This window comes from Macaca nemestrina, chromosome 15 (genome assembly GCF_043159975.1).
Source record: "Macaca nemestrina isolate mMacNem1 chromosome 15, mMacNem.hap1, whole genome shotgun sequence".
Lineage (NCBI taxonomy): Eukaryota > Metazoa > Chordata > Mammalia > Primates > Cercopithecidae > Macaca > Macaca nemestrina.
The window spans coordinates 86,678,137-86,697,305 of NC_092139.1; the positions used below are offsets into that span (position 1 = coordinate 86,678,137).

The following is a 19,169-nucleotide window of genomic DNA, read 5'->3' on the forward strand; positions in this document are numbered from 1 at the left end:
CACACTCTCACACACAGTGTGGATTCAAAAAATATCAAACAATAAAAATGGTGTCCAAGACTTTCCCACCGGACAGGAGCCTCCTCTTTAAGCTCCTGGAGGTGGGCTGCCATCCCCTGCCCCTCGTTCCCACTGAAGAGGTCATCCTGTAGCCCAGCTTTTCTTTTCACCTAATGTATCTCTGAGGTTTTAAAACATTCTTTTCTAGCTATGTATTGAACACTTACTTTATGCCAGATACAGTGCATGCCATTGTTACCCTCTGTTTACGGGTGGGGAAGCTGAAGCAGGAAGCCCTTTAGTCACCTGCCGAAGGCCACGCTGTTACCGGTGGGACGGGATTTGGGCGGCTGAAGAGCACTCATCCAACAGTGGGGCCGGATTCACGCCCCAGGCCCGTTCCCTCCTGCTCCCTGGTGCTCCTCACGCCATCGGCCCCGCTGCCCCTCACTGCCCCTGAGTCCTAGTGCCTGTGTCTTCCTTCTTGAACCCCTCAGCCCTCAGTTAACCCTCAGAAAGCTGGCTTGGAGAAGTCCTCATGTGGTGGGAACAGCCCCGTTCCCTGCTCTCTCGGTGTCCTGGCCCTGCTGCAAGGTGACTTCGCCTCCTACATCAAGAGGCGGGTCCTGGTCTCCACCCCTGGGCTCTGGGCCGGCCTTGGATGCCCTTGGCCAACGGGATGCTCCTAAGCTGCCGTGGGTAGAGGGTGGCACGACACTTGTGCGCTGGGCCTGGACCTCTCTTCCTTGGCTGTGGGGACTGTCCTCTCTGCAGGAGGCCTGGGCTGGGCTGCAGGATGAGAGGCCATGGGGCAGGAGAGGCTTCTGTCAGCCCAGCCGGTCCCCAGCTGCCTGAAGATGGGTGGACAAGCCCCAGAGAACCGGCCCATATGGCAGCCAAGTTGCTGGCCATGTACCGCCGAGCCCCGGGCTGCCATGGTTGTTGTGCCGCTGAGTTTTGGAGTGGGCTGTGATGTGGGAGGAGACACTGAGAGGCCTCACAGGCCTACAAGCATCTTACCCTGACCTCGTGCCTGCTGGACATCGGGCTGGGGAGAGAATCGGGGCCAAGGGCGTTTTCCCACAGGACTGGAAGGCCGGTCGTGGTCCTTGGTAGTGAGAAGCCTGTAGGGTCCCCTCTGATCCCTGCACCTCTGGGGGTCACACCAACTGTGGGTGATTCCTTCCTCACAGCGCTGGGTGCTTGGTGAACACATTCTGCCTTGAGACCTGGCATTTCTTTGATAACATTTCTTCTCATTTCCTGCTCATTCTGGAACTCCTGTCAGTCAGATGTTGGGCCTTTTGAATTGATCCTGTGAGTCCTTCTTTCCACCTTTGCTTGTAGATAGACTTCCCTGAATCCAAACACACACACACTCTTTCTCTGCTTTTTAAAAAATTGGTTTTGGGGCCGGACGTAGTGGCTCACACCTATAGTCCCAGCACTTTGGGAGGCCGAGGCAGGCAGATCACTTGAGGTCGGAAGTTCCAGACCAGCTTGGCCAACATGGTGAAACCCAGTCTCTACTACAAATACAAAAATTAGCTGGACGTGGTGGTGGGCGGCTGTAATCCCAGCTACTCAGGAGGCTGAGGCAGGAGAACGGCTTGAACTCAGGAAGCGGAGGTTGCAGTGAGCCGAGATTGTGTCACTGCACTCCAGCCTGGGCAACAGAGCCAGCCTCTGTGTCAAAACAAATAAATAAATAAAAATTAAAATTTGGTTTTGGATTTTAGCAGTCCTGTTTTTCATTTCCAAGACATCTCCATCGTTCCCCAAGCTCCCCTCTTCTTGTTCCAGAGAATTCTGTTCTGCTCTTACGGATAAAGTGGGTTTGGGGGAAGGCAAATCTTTTCTTTCTGCATTTTCTCTCTTGTGGTTCTGTTTTGTTTAGTCTTGGAACTTCCCATGAGACTCAGTGCTCAAATGTCTGGCTTTTCCTTCTTTTCGATCCCTGTTTATAGGGGAGGCAGGCAGAGCTGCCGGGCACTCCTCTGTCCTTTTTAACTTGAGGAAGCCAGACACCCAGGTCTTGGGAGGGAGTCCTCTTGCCTCCAGGCGGCATCTCGGGCTGCAGGGCTGCCGTCTGGAGTGGGGACAGTACCAGCTCCCACTGCTGTCCTGCCATGCTTGTTCGCAGCATGTGTCTCCTCACACCAGTGACGAGGCCACTGCTTGGCTGCCGCTTGCCTTCTTCCTGCCAGGCTGTCCTGCTACGTCAGCCTCCACTCTCCACCTAAAGTGTCTCGAAATATCTTGTCTGCAGATGACCTCTCTCCTGTTCTCGGTGCCACATGGGGCCTCCCCAGCAGAGGCGGCTGGATACCTGGTCCTAGCTGCCAGAGGCTGTCTGTTTAGCTGCCAGAGGGTGGCAGCAGCCTCTAGGACCCTCTCCTAGCCTGTGCCCTTTTCATTCTTTGCTGGAATGTCATGGGTCTCAGGAGGTGCTGAGCTGAGAGACCCCATGGGGCAATTTGGGATGGGGGCTAAGGAAGGCCTCTTGGAGGAGCCCTGAGGCGAGGTGGCCCTGGGGTGGGGTGGAGGAGGTCCTGAGCAGCAGGGGCGGGGACTGCCCCTTGCTCTCTGTGTCCCTGAGTGAGTGGGGCGGGGGCTGCCCCCTGCTCTCTGTGTCCCTGAGTGAGTGGGGCGGGGACTGCCCCCTGCTCTCCAGGTCCCTGAGTGAGTGGGGCGGGGACTGCCCCCTGCTCTCTGCATCCCTGAGTGGGGTGGAGGCTGCACCTGCTCCGTGTGTCCCCAGCCTGCTAGGTGCCCCACAGGGGCCAGGATGCTGAAGAGGGAAAGGTCTTCATGGAGACGGGTGGCCCCTGTAATAAGGAAGACAACACTGGATTCCTGGGCGAACAGCAGGGCAGGGTCCTTAGGTCCCAACATAGGTGCCCAGGCCCAGGTGAGATTCCCCAGTGGCCCCGAGGGGGTGCCCGGGACACCCTGGGTGGCCCAGTGTCCTCCCATCACCCTTGCCCCTGGGCATCATCCTCCTTGGCCTGGAAACCCTGAGCTCCCTGACGCCCCCGCCCCTCTCCCTACCTGTGCCAGGGAAGGCTGCTGCTCTCTGTCAGCCCTGGAGCCCCTCCTCCCCCAGCTCCTCTCACCCCTCCCTGTGGTCCTTGCCAATCGCCCTGAGCCCGAAAAGGTGGGGGACTCTTGGAGAGACGGGGTCCTGGATCCCCAGCCCTGGGGTCCCCTACTCACAGGGTCAGATACGCTAACAAAGGCCAAGCACCCTGCCAAGCGGTGTCCTGGATTGGGGTGGGCATGGGGGTTCGCCTCAGGTCCAGGCTCCGGGATGTCGCGCAGGACAGGGCGCGGCTGCGGCTGTGGCGGGGGCACTGGCTGGAAGCCGGAACTCCCGGCCTTGAGGGCGGAAAGTGTGGCCAGTACGGCGTGCTGGGGGGGCCATGGCCCCGTTGCCAGGCAGCGCCTCCCTGGATGCCAGTTGCCATGGAAGCCGGTTCCTGCCCATGTTGCCACGGTGTCCAGGTGGCCTCGGGGAGTCTGGTTCAGAGGGGCCGCCCTGTGCCCTTGCCCATCCTCCGATGCCCAGGTATGGGCTGGGAGGGCAAAGAGGAGGAGAGGCTGCGACGCCCAGCATGGAGACCCAAGTCCTTCCTGCTGGAACTGGGCTGCGGCCCAGGGCAGGGGCCAGATGTGGCTGTTCTGCTGTCCGCACTGCGGACTTGATGTTCGTACCCCAAGCTCATTTTATTTATTTTCTATTTTTATTAAGACAGGGTCTCACTCTGTTGCCCAGGCTGGAGTGCAGTGGTACGACCACAACTCACTGAAGCCTCCAACTGGGCTCAAGGGATTCTCCCACCTCAGCCTCCTGTGTACTGGGGACCATAGGTATGTGCTACCACGCCCAGCTAATTCTTTTTTTTTTTTTTTTTGAGACGGAGTCTTGCTCTGTCGCCCAGGCTGGAGTGTAGTGGCCGGATCCCAGCTCACTGCAAGCTCTGCTTCCCAGGTTTATGCCATTCTCCTGCCTCAGCCTCCCGAGTAGCTGGGACTATAGGCGCTCGCCACCTCGCCCGGCTAGTTTTTTGTATTTTTTTAGTAGAGACGGGGTTTCACCGTGTTAGCCAGGATGGTCTCGATCTCCCAACCTCATGATCCGCCCATCTCGGCCTCCCAAAGTGCTGGAATTACAGACTTGAGCCACCGCGCCCCGCCGCTAATTCTTTATTATTTTGTTTTTGTAGAGACTGGGTCTCGCTGTGTTGCCCAGACTGGTCTTGAACTCCTGGCTCAAGTGATCTGCCCGCCTCAGCCTCTCAAAATACTAGGATTACAGGTGTGAGCCACCTCGCCCATGCTTGGCTGCTTCCAAGTATATCTCAAAAGCCAAGAAATAGGCCCTGAGTGGATGGACCTTGGGGTCACTGGGCCAGCTCCAGCCCTTAGAGGACCCCATCTCTGTGTCCCTTAACATGGGCTCCTGGCCCACACCCACCCAGGCTGCCTGGCAGGGTCTGCTCCCTCTCCAGCCCTTGGAGCTGCCCTATGTGGAGGGTTGAGGGTCCCAGAAAACCTGGGAGAAATGGCCATGGGCCCTGGTGTGGGCACTATCCTTCATGTCCTCCCAGGGCCTGGACTGTAGCCTGAGGTGTGAGCACTCCTTTGCCTCAGGAGGGGAAGAGGTGCGTGGTGGCCTTCAGTCAGGCCCGTGGGGTTCCAAGAGTGGTCTTGGGCCTCCCAGCTTCCCCTAGACTCACAGCCAAGAGGACGGGTCTGCGGGGGGCTGTGTGAGGGATGCGGTGGCCTGCAGAGTGCCCCGCCCTGTCCAGGGCAAGGGTGGCGAGTGGACACATGCCCTGAGTGCCGGGCAGCCTCCTCTGCCTTCCCACCCTGTGGGGCACCCCTGAGGGGACAGAGAACAGATGGGGGCTGGGTCCTGGGAACAGGGTGTAGGGGAAGGGCAGAGTGCTGGGGATGCTGGGCCCACACCTCCCTGTCCCTGGGGCTTCCCCATGTCAGAGGCGAGGCTCAGAGAGGTAAGGGCTCACCCTTTGTCTGCCCTGTTCCCAGTATGGCCAAGCCGCTCCCAGGGTGCGGGCGATGGCAGGTCATTTGTCTCCCTCCTGAGTGAGTCTCTGGACACGGATTCTCACATTTTTTATTTAAGAATCAGAGAGATACAAGAATGTCAAGGAAAAATCCTCTCATGGACAAGGCAGCCCCAGTAAATGACTGTTAGCCGGCATGACCAGGGCTCCAAAGCCTCAGGAGGTGGCTGTGCTGGGGCTGCCAGGCCTCTGGCTCCAGAGTTGCCCGGGCTGAACTGAACATACCCACCCCTGCCCAGGCCCAGGGACACCCTGCCCCTGAGGAGACCCCCGGCGTGGCCAGTCCACCTTCTTGGCACTCCCTGCCCACCTACCCCTTCTAGTCGAACAGTGGAGCTCGGGGGGGACAGGGTGGCAGAGTGCCTGATGGTTGGTGCCAAGGTCATTTCCCAGGTCCTTGTTGGGGCCAAGAGCCAGGACTCCTTGCCCATCCCCGTCGCTGCCCTGTGCCCGCCCAGCACCTCCTGGGGACTAGGCTGCCTGTTGGAGCAGGAAACACAGTGCTGGGCTGTGAGCCCCTGGGGCCTGTCTCTGTGCCCCAGGACCAGGCTTCTGGGTTGAGGGAGAGACCAGGGGCAGGTGAGGAGCGGCAGGGCTCCCGGAATCCCTCCATGCCCGCCCCTCGGTCTCCAGGACTTGTGTGCACGTACAGGCTGGAGCTGTGGTGCAGTTCCCAGTCTCACCACCAGATGGCACCATGCCCCTACAGAAGCAGTGCCCAGCGCAGGCCAGGCGGTTCTCGGGAGCTGCAGTGGGGGCATCCGCCCAGCCGAAGCTCTGGCAGGGCAGGGGCAGTGCTGGGGGAGCCCCCTTCCCACTTGGATCCGAAGTTCCCATGGGGGCCTAGGACAGGGGCTGGCCGGGAAGTCAGAAGTTCCCTTGTTGGGTCGAGGGTGTCTATCCCACATTTCACATGGTGACGAATCATCCCAGACACGCGGGCACTGTCCCGGGGCTGTTTGCTACCCCTCCCAAGGGGCAGGGCTCCTGTCCTGGGGCCTTCCCAAGCATAGTAGCCTTCGGGCAGCCCCAGCCTGGCCCCAAGTTGTCCCACTTGTCAGTGGGCAGCGGGGTCTGGAGGAGGGGTCCTAGCTCCTGTCCAAGTTCGTGACTGCCCCTGACCAGGGTGTGGCAGCCGCTGTGGCCTGGGTCAGTGAGGCTGTGGCCAGAGAGTGGCCCGGGTGTAGGCGCTGCTCTCAGCTAAGAGACAGCCCATCTGGAGGAAGAACCAGGAACCAGAGGTTCCCAGCCCACAGGAGGCCAGCTTAGGGTCAGTAGGGGCCCCCCGGCAGGGACTGCAAGAGGCAAACCACATGGAGAGTCACCTGAGAGGGAATGATGGAGGCTGGGGGAGGTGGAGCCCCCACCTCCAACTGCTGCCTCGGCCCCCACAGCAGGCGAGGGCGGGAGGCTGGCCCTGGCTCTGGCCTGGGAGATGCCAGCCAGGCCTTGGTCTGGGGCGGAGGGCTGGCCAGGAGGCTGGGTACGGCCACTGCTCTGGAGTGACCACACCATTTCCACCCTGCTTGCCTCATTCTTCTCATGAGGGCCTCAAGGGGACACACCAGAGGTTTACTGGGGGCAGGGCTGGGGAGGGATCTCAGCACTGGCCTTCTGGGGCCATGTGTCCGCTCTGCCCCTTTCTGACCTGGACTGGGGCCTCTGCCCTCCCCCGGGCCTGGTGACAGAGCCCTTTTGGAGGCCCTCAGGCCCAACAAGCGTGGTTCTTGGAGCCAGGCTGAGGGCTGGGCTGTATCCTGGTGGGGTGGCGTGGGGTGGGAGTGAGGCTGGGAGCAGGTCGAGGTTGGTGCCTCAGGCTCTGGGGAACGGGCCTGGGATGGCTGGAGAGTGGAGGAGAGGCTCTCTCAATCCTGGGCTTTGGGGTCTGAGCCCAGCCCTGTCCCGAGGCAGGCCGTCCCCTGCAGCTCTGGATTCCCATGTTGGTTGGAGTTGCGGTGAGAGGTGCTGGGGCCTCCCTTGCCTCTGCCCAGGACACACAGCTGAGAAGTCATGCTCTGCTGCCCAACTGTAGGGGTTTCAAGCCCCACTGGGGCCTCCAGGTGGGCCCTTGGGCAGCAGGACCTTGTGGCGGGAGGAGGGGACCCTGGGAAATCAGGGACCAGGCAGGGGAGGGAGAGAAGGCAGAAGCACAGTGTGGGTGTGGTTACCCGCCCCTTCCCGAACTGTTCCTCCCGGCGCACCCCACTCCAGTCCTCTGGGCCAGCTGCCAGGGGGTGCCAGAGGCCACCTCCCTCCCCAAAAAGAGGTCTCACCATCAGAGCCAGTCTTTGAAGCTCCTGGTGACCTCAGCCTGTTGCCCTTGACCCTGAGCTCGCCTAGATCAATTGGGAGGCTGCTGTTTGGGCCTCAGTTCTCCCATCCTCAAGGAGCAGGTCCTCTGTCCCCTGACAGCACCCCTCCTCGCTGTGCCACCACCACTGCCAGGGTTCTGACCTGTGGATGTTCCCTAGGGGGTGGCTCTGGGCCCTCAGGCAACCGGCTACTCTGGGTGGTGGTTTGCACGTGAATAGTGTCACACTTGGGTCCTTTGCTTGAAGTTGGCTCTGCTGAGTGCAGCCTGCAAACATTTTCAGGAAACTCAATCCACAGCTGGAGGCTTGGGCTTCTCCCCAACCCAAATGGCCCCCAGCCAGCCAGAGAGCCACGACAACCCAGCCGCTAGCAACTGCCAGCAGGAAAACCACTACCAGCCGCTCACAGATGGACAGCCCATCCCAGCAGCTGACCCCACCTCCCCGCCCCTCTGCTGACCAACTCAGCAGCTCCTTGGGTGGGTGTGGCCGCCCTGCTGCCCCCACCTGCTCCCGGACCCTGTGCGAAGCGGTGCTTCAACTCAGCGGAGCCTTGCCTCTCTCAGAGCTGCTCTGCTGCCTGACCTGGCAATGTCATGGGTCCTCTGGGCACCGGCGCAGTTGGGTGGGATCAGCTTTGGCCAGCAGGTTGGGGACAGGTGGGTAAATCCTCCTCCCTCTATGCTGTCTCCGCTTTCCTCCTCCTGCCCGGCTTCCCTGTCTTTACCCCACTCTGGCTCCCAGGGTTGCACTGCTCAGAAAGCTGTCGCTGCCGGGCTGCTCGCAGGCCTGATTTTCTTGGGAGCCTGGGCTCCCAAAGAAAAGACCCTGACCAGCCCTCCCGCCCACCACCCACACCGCCAACCAGCTAGCCAGCAACCGGGCCAGGAGTGATCAGGAGGGGCCCACCCGGCCACCCACCCGGCACCTCCAGCCAGACAGCTCTGCCCACTCAGGGCCGTGAGCTGGAGGTGCCAGGAGCCTTCCGGGAGGCGGTGTGAGGCATTCTTCTTAATAAGTCCCGCATCAATGATAAAGGGCCGTATCAACCCCTCGCTGATGTGCAGTGAGTGATAAACGTTTAATTTATCTCGGGAACTGGGCGTAAGTTATAAAAATGGTAATTTCTTGGAGATTCAATTACGTGTTTTCATTGTTACCCTCGGTAATCAAGGAAGCGATTTTTTATAAAAGACCGTGGGATGACACTGATCTCAGGAGAGGATCTGGGTTGGGTGGGGGCTTTGGGGACGAAAAGGAGGGCAGTGTCTGCTGGGGACAGGCAGGGCAAGTGGAGCTGAGCCACCTGGCTCACCAGTTCCCCTAGCCCTCCAGCTCCTCCAGCCCTCCAGCTCCTCCAGCCCTCTGGCCTCAGTCTTCCCGTCTGCCGATGGGCCCATCTCTGGTAGGGAGGGTCTGTGTTTTGGGATGAGGGTTGATGAAGTGAGGCGTGACTCCTGGGCCATGAGGGTGGCTGTGAGGGTGGCTGCATCCCTTTGCCTCCCTGCCTGGTGCCTGAGGCCTCTGCGGGGAATACAGAGGGGTTCCTCGTGGAATGCGGGACCTGATTTTTTCCCCAAGTGATGTCTTGGCTCTAAATAACATTTGCAGGATTAATGGTGCCGGCAGCCAACAGCACCAGGTGATTGGAAAAAGGGTTTTATGGCCCCGTGGGTAAAATTGAACTTGCATCCGAGGTGTATTTCCAAGATGGGATTTTCCTCCCTGGCAGAGGCGGCACATTCCACGCTAATTATAATGGCAACTCCTCGACATTCATCACCCGCAGTGGGGGGGACACCGGTCTGGGGCACAGGGGCAGGGTGTCCCTGGAGTCACCTCCAGGCCCCCTAATCTCAGCAGACCCTGGGGGGGCTGCTTCTAGGAGATGCGCCCTTACCCAGTGCGGGGCCAGGGAAGGGGGAGGCGGGAGCCCCCAGAGGATGAACGAGCTCTAGCTGGGCTGCACCGGGGAGGAGGCTGGAAGGAGGCCCCAGGCTGAAGGTGGGACCCAGCTAGTGCCTGCCCAGGGACCCACAGGAGCCTCGATGAGCAGACTCCGGGGAGGGGCCTGGCCCATCTTGTCGCAAGGGGCTGGAGTCCTGGGCTGAGCTGGGCAGTTGACCTTGGATCTGACTCAAGTCTTTTTACCCCAACTCAGGCTCCTGCAGCCCAGCACAGCGCCCAGCCAGGATGGGCAGGAGGAAGCCCTTCCTCCGAGGGGCCCTCACCGCACCCTGCCTGAGAGGCCTCGAGCCCCAGGGCTCTTGTCTCAGCACCGGGCCAGAGATTCGGGAACTATGGGAGTTTGGGGGACCTTGGTGGCTGAGGGTTGTGCTCATGGAGGACTCCTTGAGTTTGGAAGATGAGGCCCACCTTCTGCACAGCCAATAGGTCATTGTCATGGGGACACTGACCACCAGCACCAACCTCCATTCCCTGCTGGGGACACCTGCCTTTATCACCCATTTCCCAGGTGAGGACAGGGGCTCAAAGAGGGGCAGGGTTCCTCTGAGGTCACACAGCAGGTGAGCAACAGAGCCAGTGAGGGCCTCGGGGTGTCCTGCCAGGGGCTGAGGTGTGCCCACATGCAGGAATCCAGGGGTCCTTGGGCCAGGGCCCTGCCAATAGTTGGGGGCTGGGGGAGGGAAGGGAGCATTGCCAACCCTGTAGCCCCTGCCCTGGGGGATAGGGGGAAGACGCATCCCCAGGGGCCCGATGGGCAAGGTGGGCCATGCTGTTCCCTCTAATCTGCCACAGGTGAACCTGACAGGAGTGGGGATGGAGCCTGGCATCCCCAGGGAACCTCCTGGACTAATCACTCCACATGCTCGCAGTAAATACTGGGCTCTTCTTCCCTTCCCAGTAATTGAACTTATTTACTTTTAACTAAGATTAAATGTTCTCTGTGAGCTCAAGATACTGACTGCCCTGTCAGGCTCAGTCCACTCTCTACTCTTCCTGCCTCCGGGGACTCCCCCAGGCAGGGAGGGACCAGGCAGCCCTGGGGGAGCAGAGTTGTTTCTCCAGGAAACTCCAGGTGGAGAATCCATTTACATCATCACCACTGTCACCATGAGCATGGCCATAACCACCATCATGGCCAGCTCCACCAGCATCACCACCATTACCACCACCACCATCACCATCACTACCACCACCACCACTACCACCACAACCTCCATCACCTCTACCATGACCACCACCACCACCACCACCACCATCACCATCACTACTACCAACACCACCACCACCACCACCACCATCACCATCACTACCACCACCACCACCATCACAACCTCCATCACCTCCACCATGACCACCACCACCACCACCACCATCACCATCACTACTACCAACACCACCACCACAACCTCCATCACCACCACTACCACCACCACCATCACCATCACTACCACCACCACCACCACCACAACCTCCATCACCTCCACCATGACCACCACCACCACCACCACCACCATCACTACTACCAACACCACCACCACAACCTCCATCACCACCACTACCACCACCACCATCACCATCACTACCACCACCACCACCACCACCACAACCTCCATCACCTCCACCATGACCACCACCACCACCACCACCACCATCACCATCACTACTACCAACACCACCACCACAACCTCCATCACCACCACTACCACCACCACCATCACCATCACTACCACCACCACCACCACCACAACCTCCATCACCTCCAACATGACCACCACCACAACCTCCATCACCATCACTACCACCACCACCACCACCACAACCTCCATCACCTCCACCATGACCACCACCACCACCATCACCATCACTACCACCACCACCACAACCTCCATCACCTCTACCATGACCACCACCACCACCACCACCACCATCATCACTACCACCACTACCACCACCACAACCTCCATCACCTCCACCATGACCACCACCACCACCATCACCATCACTACCACCACCACCACTACCACAACCTCCATCACCTCCACCATGACCACCACCACCACCACCATCACCATCACTACCACCACCACCACCACCACAACCTCCATCACCTCCACTATGACCACCACCACCACCACCACTATCACTACCACCACCATAACCACAACCTCCATCACCTCCACCATGACCACCACCACCACCATCACCATCACTACCACCACCACCACAACCACAACCTCCATCACCTCCACCATGACCACCACCACCACCACCACCATCACTACTACCACCACCACCACCACCAGCACCACCATCACCACCACTACCACCACCACCATCACAACCTCCATCACCTCCACCATGACCACCACCACCACCACCACCACCATCACTACCACCACCACCACCACCACCACCACAACCTCCATCACCTCTACCATGACCACTACCAACACCACCACCACCATCATCACTACCACCACTACCACCACCACAACCTCCATCACCTCCACCATGACCACCACCACCACCATCACCATCACTACCACCACCACCACTACCACAACCTCCATCACCTCCACCATGACCACCACCACCACCACCACCATCACCATCACTACTACCAACACCACCACCACAACCTCCATCACCTCTACCATGACCACCACCACCACCATCACCATCACTACTACCAACACCACCACCACCACTATCACCATCACTACCACCACCACCACCATCACAACCTCCATCACCTCCACCATGACCACCACCACAACCTCCATCACCATCACTACCACCACCACCACCACCACAACCTCCATCACCTCTACCATGACCACCACCACCACCACCATCACCATAACTACCACCACCACCACCACAACCTCCATCACCTCTACCATGACCACTACCACCACCACCACCACCATCATCACTACCACCACTACCACCACCACAACCTCCATCACCTCCACCATGACCAACACCACCACCATCACCATCACTACTACCACCACCACCACCACCAGCACCACCACCACCACCACTACCACCACCACCATCACAACCTCCATCACCTCCACCATGACCACCACCACCACCACCACCATCACTACCACCACCACCACCACCACCACAACCTCCATCACCTCTACCATGACCACTACCACCACCACCACCACCATCATCACTACCACCACCACAACCTCCATCACCTCCACCATGACCACCACCACCACCATCACCATCACTACCACCACCACCACCACAACCTCCATCACCTCCACCATGACCACCACCACCACCATCACCATCACTACCACCACCACCACTACCACAACCTCCATCACCTCCACCATGACCACCACCACCACCACCACCATCACCATCACTACTACCACCACCACCACCACAACCTCCATCACCTCCACCATGACCACCACCACCACCACCACCATCACTATCACCACCACAACCACAACCTCCATCACCTCCACCATGACCACCACCACCACCACCATCACCATCACTACCACCACCACCACAACCACAACCTCCATCACCTCCACCATGACCACCACCACCACCACCATCACCATCACTACTACCACCACCACCACCACCAGCACCACCATCACCACCACTACGACCACCACCATCACAACCTTCATCACCTCCACCATGACCACCACCACCACCACCACCATCACTACCACCACCACCACAACCTCCATCATCTCCACCATGACCACCACCACCAACACCACCACCATCCATCACTACCACCACCACCACCACCACAACCTCCATCACCTCCAGCATGACCACCACCACCACCACCATCACCGTCACTACCACCACCACAATCAGAACCTACATTACCTCCACCATGACCACCACCACCACCACCACCACCATCATCACCATCACTACCACCACCACCACCACCACCACAACCTCCATCACCTCTACCATGACCACCACCACCACCACCATCACCATCACTACCACCACCACCACAACCTCCGTCACCTCCACCATGACCACCACCACCACCACCATCACCATCACTACCACCACCACCTCCATCACCTCCACCATGACCACTACCACCACCATCACCATCACTACCGCCACCACCACTACAACCTCCATCACCTCCACCATGACCACCACCACCACCACCACCACCACCACCATCACTACCACCACCACCTCCATCACCTCCACCATGACCACTACCACCACCATCACCATCACTACCGCCACCACCACCACAACCTCCATTACCTCCACCATGACCACCGCCACCACCATCACCATCACTACCACCACCACCACCACCACAACCTCCATCACCTCCACCATGACCACCACCACCACCACCACTATCACAGTCACTACCACCACCACCACTAGAACCTCCATCATCTCCACCATGACCACCACCACCACCATCACTACCACCACCACCACCAGAACCTCCATCACCTCCACCATGAGCACCACCACCACCACCATCACCATCACTACCACCACCATCACCAGCACTACCACCACCACCATCACTACCACCACCACCACCACCAGAACCTACATTACCTCCACCATGACCACCACCACCACCATCACCGTCACTACCACCACCATAATCAGAACCTACATTACCTCCACCATGACCACCACCACCACCACCACCATCACCATCACTACCACCACCACCATCACCACCACAAACTCCATCACCTCCACCATGACCACCACCACCATCACCACCACAAACTCCATCACCTCCACCATGACCACCACCACCACCATCACCACCACTACCACCACCACAACCAGAACCTCCATCACCTCTATCTACCATGACCACCACCACCACCATCACCACCACAACCTCCATCACCTCCACCATGACCAACACCATCATCACCACCACAACCATCACCACCACTACCACCATCACTGGTTCCACACCACCATCAGCAATAACACCACCTCCATCACTACCTCTGTCACCACCACCATCACCATGGCTATCACTACCACCACCACCACCACCATCACTATGGTCACTGTGACTGAGCCCATCATCACTGCTGTCATTGGCACTGTCAAGCCCACAGTGGATTTGAGGGCTGCCATTGCTTGGCACTAATTTCTCAGGCACAGGAGACTCCATGCTGGTCTGATTGCAATGGAGGGGATGCCTGACAAGGCTCTTTAAGGGGTGGGCATTGTGGAGTGGGAAGGGAGAGGCTAGGGCAGGCCTGGAGGACTTCATGTCATGGGCAATCTCCCCAGCCTCCTTCTGTCTCAGCAGCACCTCACGCTTCTCCTTGACTGAGCTGGAGCAGAAGAAGCAGGCAGGGGTGGGAGAAGGGGCAGGGGCGGCCACAGCCACCTCTACCTAGGCTGGAGAACAGCTTCCCGGTCTCCCTAAAGCGAGGGGCCACCCAGAGGAAGCACCTAGCCATTCTCGCCTCCAGACTCCACCCAGTGCTTGGATAGCCAAGGAGGCCTGCTTGGGGTTGGGGCTGGGCACTCAGCCAAAGGGGCCCGAGAGCATGCCGTGTGCAGATCTGCTCCCATGAGGTGGTGAGAGCCTGCTGCACAGATCTCTTGCCCCGAGCCTTGGCTTGCTTATCTGTGAAAGGGGTGACGTGGTGCCTGCTGCACAGCAGGCCACAAGGGCAGAGCAACAGGACAGAGTGAGGGGCCGTAAGGTGCTGCCTCGTAAGAGAGCTGTGGACTGGCCTTGAGGGGTAGCCTGTGTCCTTTCGCTGAGAACAGTGGGAAGTGAGCTGCGAGCTTGGGCCCACAGTGGTGGTCTTAGGCTGCCATGGTCACATAATGCCACCTCCCAGTGCCTGCGGCAGCACCCCTGGGCTCTGCAGCCCCAGCCAGCCGTCCATGTGGCCCATCCTGTCCTCTCCGGGCCCGTCTGTGTGCACGCAATGGAGTGTCTCCTCTCTCCTATGGCTCCCTGAGGCTGCTGGTCACAGGGCTGACGAGGACACTGGAGGCCGCTGCGGGGCTGGCCGGGAGCCGGCGGGATTGCAGCAGCCTGGGATCTGCAGCTGGGGCTGACCTAGCACAGCAGGCCACTGATGCCACCTCTCATGTGGCAGGTGCTTCACAGCCTCCCACTGCAATCTAACCGGCAGGACTTGGGGCCAGGTGAGGCCCATCCTGGGGGCCATTGGGGACCTGTATCGGCCACAGGGCTTGCGAGCAAGGGCCCCCCAGGGCCCGGTGGAAACAGCTGGAGGGAGGGTTCAGTCACCCAGGCCCGCCCAGAGCCCTGCTCAGGGCCCAGGATGAACTGATGGGGGCAGCCTGCAGGCGATGCCAGCAAGAGTGGGAGCTCCCCACAACAGGGTGGGCCCCAGCCAGCCTCACCCAGAGCAGGGAGGGAATGTGTGGACGTACAGGAAACCTCTCCCATGTCCAGGAAATATTATTAACAATTAAAAATGTTAAATCTTGGTGACATTCCCGATGGCCAGATAATTAATATAAGAGCAGATAATAATTACTCAATGATTAATAACTGCACTGAATAGTTTTCAAAGTAATTGTGATAAAGAGAACGTTAAATGAAAACTCATCAAAGTTGCTGAGGCCCCGTACAGAGGGCACCTTAGTGCTGGGGGTGGCCACGTCGACTGGGCCGAGACTGGCCTCCCCGGCCTGCTGTATCCTGGTGGCACGTATGGGGAGTTGTTACCCATACTTGAAGTGTGAGGACCCCCCTGCATCACACACGGGGTGAGGACCCTGCACGCACATGCAAAGGCAGTGGTGTCTCTTAGTACTGGGCCAGGTGGGCAGAGTCTGTCTCTCTTCCTGCCTCACTGGGATCGTGGATGGCCATGGGGTTGGCTCAGGAGTCTGCCCTGTGCCCGCAGGTGTCCTGGATATCTGGGCTAGTGGGCGGGGCATCATCTGCCCCATGGGCCAGTCTCTGGTTCTTCGATTGCCCCAGTCCCTCCAGGCCTTGGGTGAAGCCTCTCCACCATCCAACTTGACCTGCCATGTTCCGGGTATCTAGCCCAGGGCTACTTCATCTGCCAATTCTCGCTAAAGTGTGAGTGGTTGCTTGGCGCTACCCTAATCTTTTTTTTTTTTTTTTGAGACGGAGTCTTGCTCTGTCGCCCGGGCTGGAGTGCAGTGGCGCGATCTCGGCTCACTGCAAGCTCCGCCTCCCGGGTTCACACCATTCTCCTGCCTCAGCCTCCCGAGTAGCTGGGACTACAGGCGCCCGCCGCCTCGCCCGGCTAATTTTCTTGTATTTTTAGTAGAGACGGGGTTTCACCGTGTTAGCCAGGATGACGCTACCCTAATCTTGGCAGCCTCATGTGTTTATTGGTGTGGAGGTTTCAGCTGCAGGGGGATGAAGAGGGCGATCCCAGGCAAAGCAGGCCTGCTCCCTCTACCCTTAGGCTGCTGACTCTGCAGCCCTGGACAGTGGCTGGGAGCTGCCAGGAGCCCAGGTCAGGGCAGGCCCTGGGGACCTATTGCCCATCACATAAGCCAGTTTCTCTGATCCTGGTTCCTTGCCCTGTCTGGCGCGCCTCCCAACTGACACCGCTGTGCAGCTCCCTCACCTCATCCTCTGAACAGGACCATCCTGAGTTGTCACAGCTTCCAGACCCCTCGAAGCCACCGGGTCCCCTATCAGGCTGATGCTGTCCAGACATGGCCTTCCACGAAGCCCTGAGTGGACATGCTGGCCTGGACACCAAGGATGAGGGACCTCGGCACTTTGCATCTCAGGGATGCTGGGTGCTCACCCACAAAGACCCAGAGGGGAGAAAGGGAGAAAACGTCTGAAGGGTTTGTGACCACCTTGGGGTCTTGGTGGGGCCAGGCAAGGTGGCCATACCTGTAATCCTAGCAGTTTGGGAGGCTGAGATGGGAGGGCTGCTGAAAGCCAGCCTGGGCAACATAGAAGACCCTGTCTGTACGAAAAATAAAGTAATTAGCTGGGTGTGGTGGCAAGTGCCTGTAATCCCAGCTACTCAGGAGATGAGCCCAGGAGTTGGAGGCTGCAGTGAGTCATAATCGTGCCATTGCACTCCAGTCTAGGTGACAGAGTGAGAGCCAGTCTCAAAAGAAAAAAAAACAAAACAAAAGAAGAAGGGCTTCCAGATCACCCTGGGGCCACGTGGGGATCGGCTGGCTCCGGAGGCCACAACTGTATTCTAACCACAGTGGTAATGATGGCTTTGGGCAGGACCACCGATGGCCCAGAAATCACTGGGTGAAAGGCTGATGCAGACAGGCCTGTGGCTGAGCTCAGCTTCCCCACAAGATCCTAATTCCAGAGAGGGGAAGGTGTCGTCCCGGTGGAGAGCCCTCGGAGCTCAGCCCATGAAGGAGAGACACGTGGTGCCCCTGCTGCAGCTGCCGCTCCCCAAGTCACCAGGAAATACAGACCACTGTCCGCAGCCACTGCACTGCTTCCCTTGTTCAGAGGTCATCATCCCACAGCGATGGCAAAGATGACAGTGACCACGGGGTGGATGAGAGCCCAGTGGGCTGTGGGCCAGACAGGTGCAGGCCCAGCCTCAGCTTCCCATCCCTGGCAGGGCCAGGGCACGGCAGATGGGGCGCTTAAACTGCTCTTGCTGCTTCGAGAGTAACATGCTTCAAGGCACAAGATTTTAAAAAGGAGGCACCTGGAGACATGAAGGCCACGGGTGGCAGCCTCATGGGGAGGGCCGTTGGGGGCCTTCCCGATGCTCGGCACAGATGGGTGCTATAGGCTATGGGCCCGGCAGGTGTGGTCCCGGCCTCAGGTTCCCGTCTCCCACTTCTGGGAGCTGTGCTTCCCTTGTGGCCTCTGTTTCAAGGTCACTTCTGGATGGGCAAACAGAGGCCCCGTGGCTGGGTTTGTCCAAGGTCCTGAAGGCCGGTGTGGGAGCCCCCAGGTACTTGGCCCCTGCGGCCCCCACGCCGCTACCCCCAGCCCAGGCCATCAGGTCCAGAACCTCTTGCCCTCCAGCCTGGGGTCACTGTGCTGGGAGTGTGCCCCGACTGGCACTCCCTCATTAACAGCGTCCCAGCTCTGTGTTCTGGGGTCAGAGCTCTGGGGCTGTTGTCCTCCGGGCCTGGCTGCTCACTGAGGCTCCTCCAGGAGCCCTGCCACCCACCTTGTGTGCCTGCAAATGTCCTTCCCATAAGAGCACCAGCACCACGGCCCTGACCCCCTGCCCTGCCTCCCCCGTCATGGCTCCCCACCAGCGCAGCTCAGCTGCTGCCCAGAGCCCATCACCTCCCTATGCCCCAACTCGCTCCTAGTGCCTGGCATCAGCCTGGGAGGGGCTGATGATCTTGGGGGAGGATCCTGCCACAACTGCGGGACCTGGGACAGGGATGGAAGTCCAGGCCTCCAGGGAGGCTGGGAGGCTGGTCCCAGTCCCTGCTCAGCCATGAGGGCTGCCCCCTCCCCACGCTGGCCTCAGTTTCCCCATGTGTAGTGTGGGTTTGCGGTAAAGGTGATGCACTGCCATGGCGAGATTTGTTATTGAGGGTCCTTGGAGCTGGGCCAGTGCAGCGTGAAGTCCTCGTGTGACCCCCTGGGTGGGGTTGGGCTGTCTCAGGAGATGATCCCAGCTGCTATTTCATGTATTGTGAGGACACCAAGTCCCACCCTAAGGCCATGAGGGCAGAAGGCCAAAGCCATGAGCCTTCTCTACTTGGAGACATTTGCCCTGGGGAGCAGCTGTTCCCAGACCCTAGGTGCCTCCCCCATGAGTGATCTGCGGACTGTGGAGGGCACTGCTTACAT

General features: G+C 59.2%; 1 protein-coding gene across 5 annotated transcripts; it reads left to right on the top strand.

The window, feature by feature from the left end:
• The first annotated feature begins 3,472 nt into the window (after window positions 1–3,472).
• On the top strand, window positions 3,473–10,468 carry LOC105480704 (uncharacterized). Of its 5 annotated transcripts, none has more exons than XM_071080025.1 (8): window positions 3,473–3,568; window positions 3,752–3,870; window positions 4,227–4,318; window positions 7,002–7,150; window positions 7,685–8,061; window positions 9,014–9,044; window positions 9,564–9,878; window positions 10,163–10,468. In XM_071080025.1, exons 4-7 carry the CDS (start codon window positions 7,101–7,103, stop codon window positions 9,769–9,771), a joined length of 666 nt encoding a protein of 221 aa, XP_070936126.1. In that variant the 5' UTR covers window positions 3,473–3,568; window positions 3,752–3,870; window positions 4,227–4,318; window positions 7,002–7,100; the 3' UTR covers window positions 9,772–9,878; window positions 10,163–10,468. The 5 variants fall into 5 exon arrangements, 4 of the variants coding, with proteins under 4 accessions (XP_070936126.1, XP_070936129.1, XP_070936128.1 ...); XM_071080026.1 differs by having other exon boundaries at window positions 3,512–3,568; window positions 3,756–3,870; XM_071080028.1 differs by lacking the exon at window positions 9,014–9,044.
• The last annotated feature ends 8,701 nt before the right edge of the window (window positions 10,469–19,169 follow it).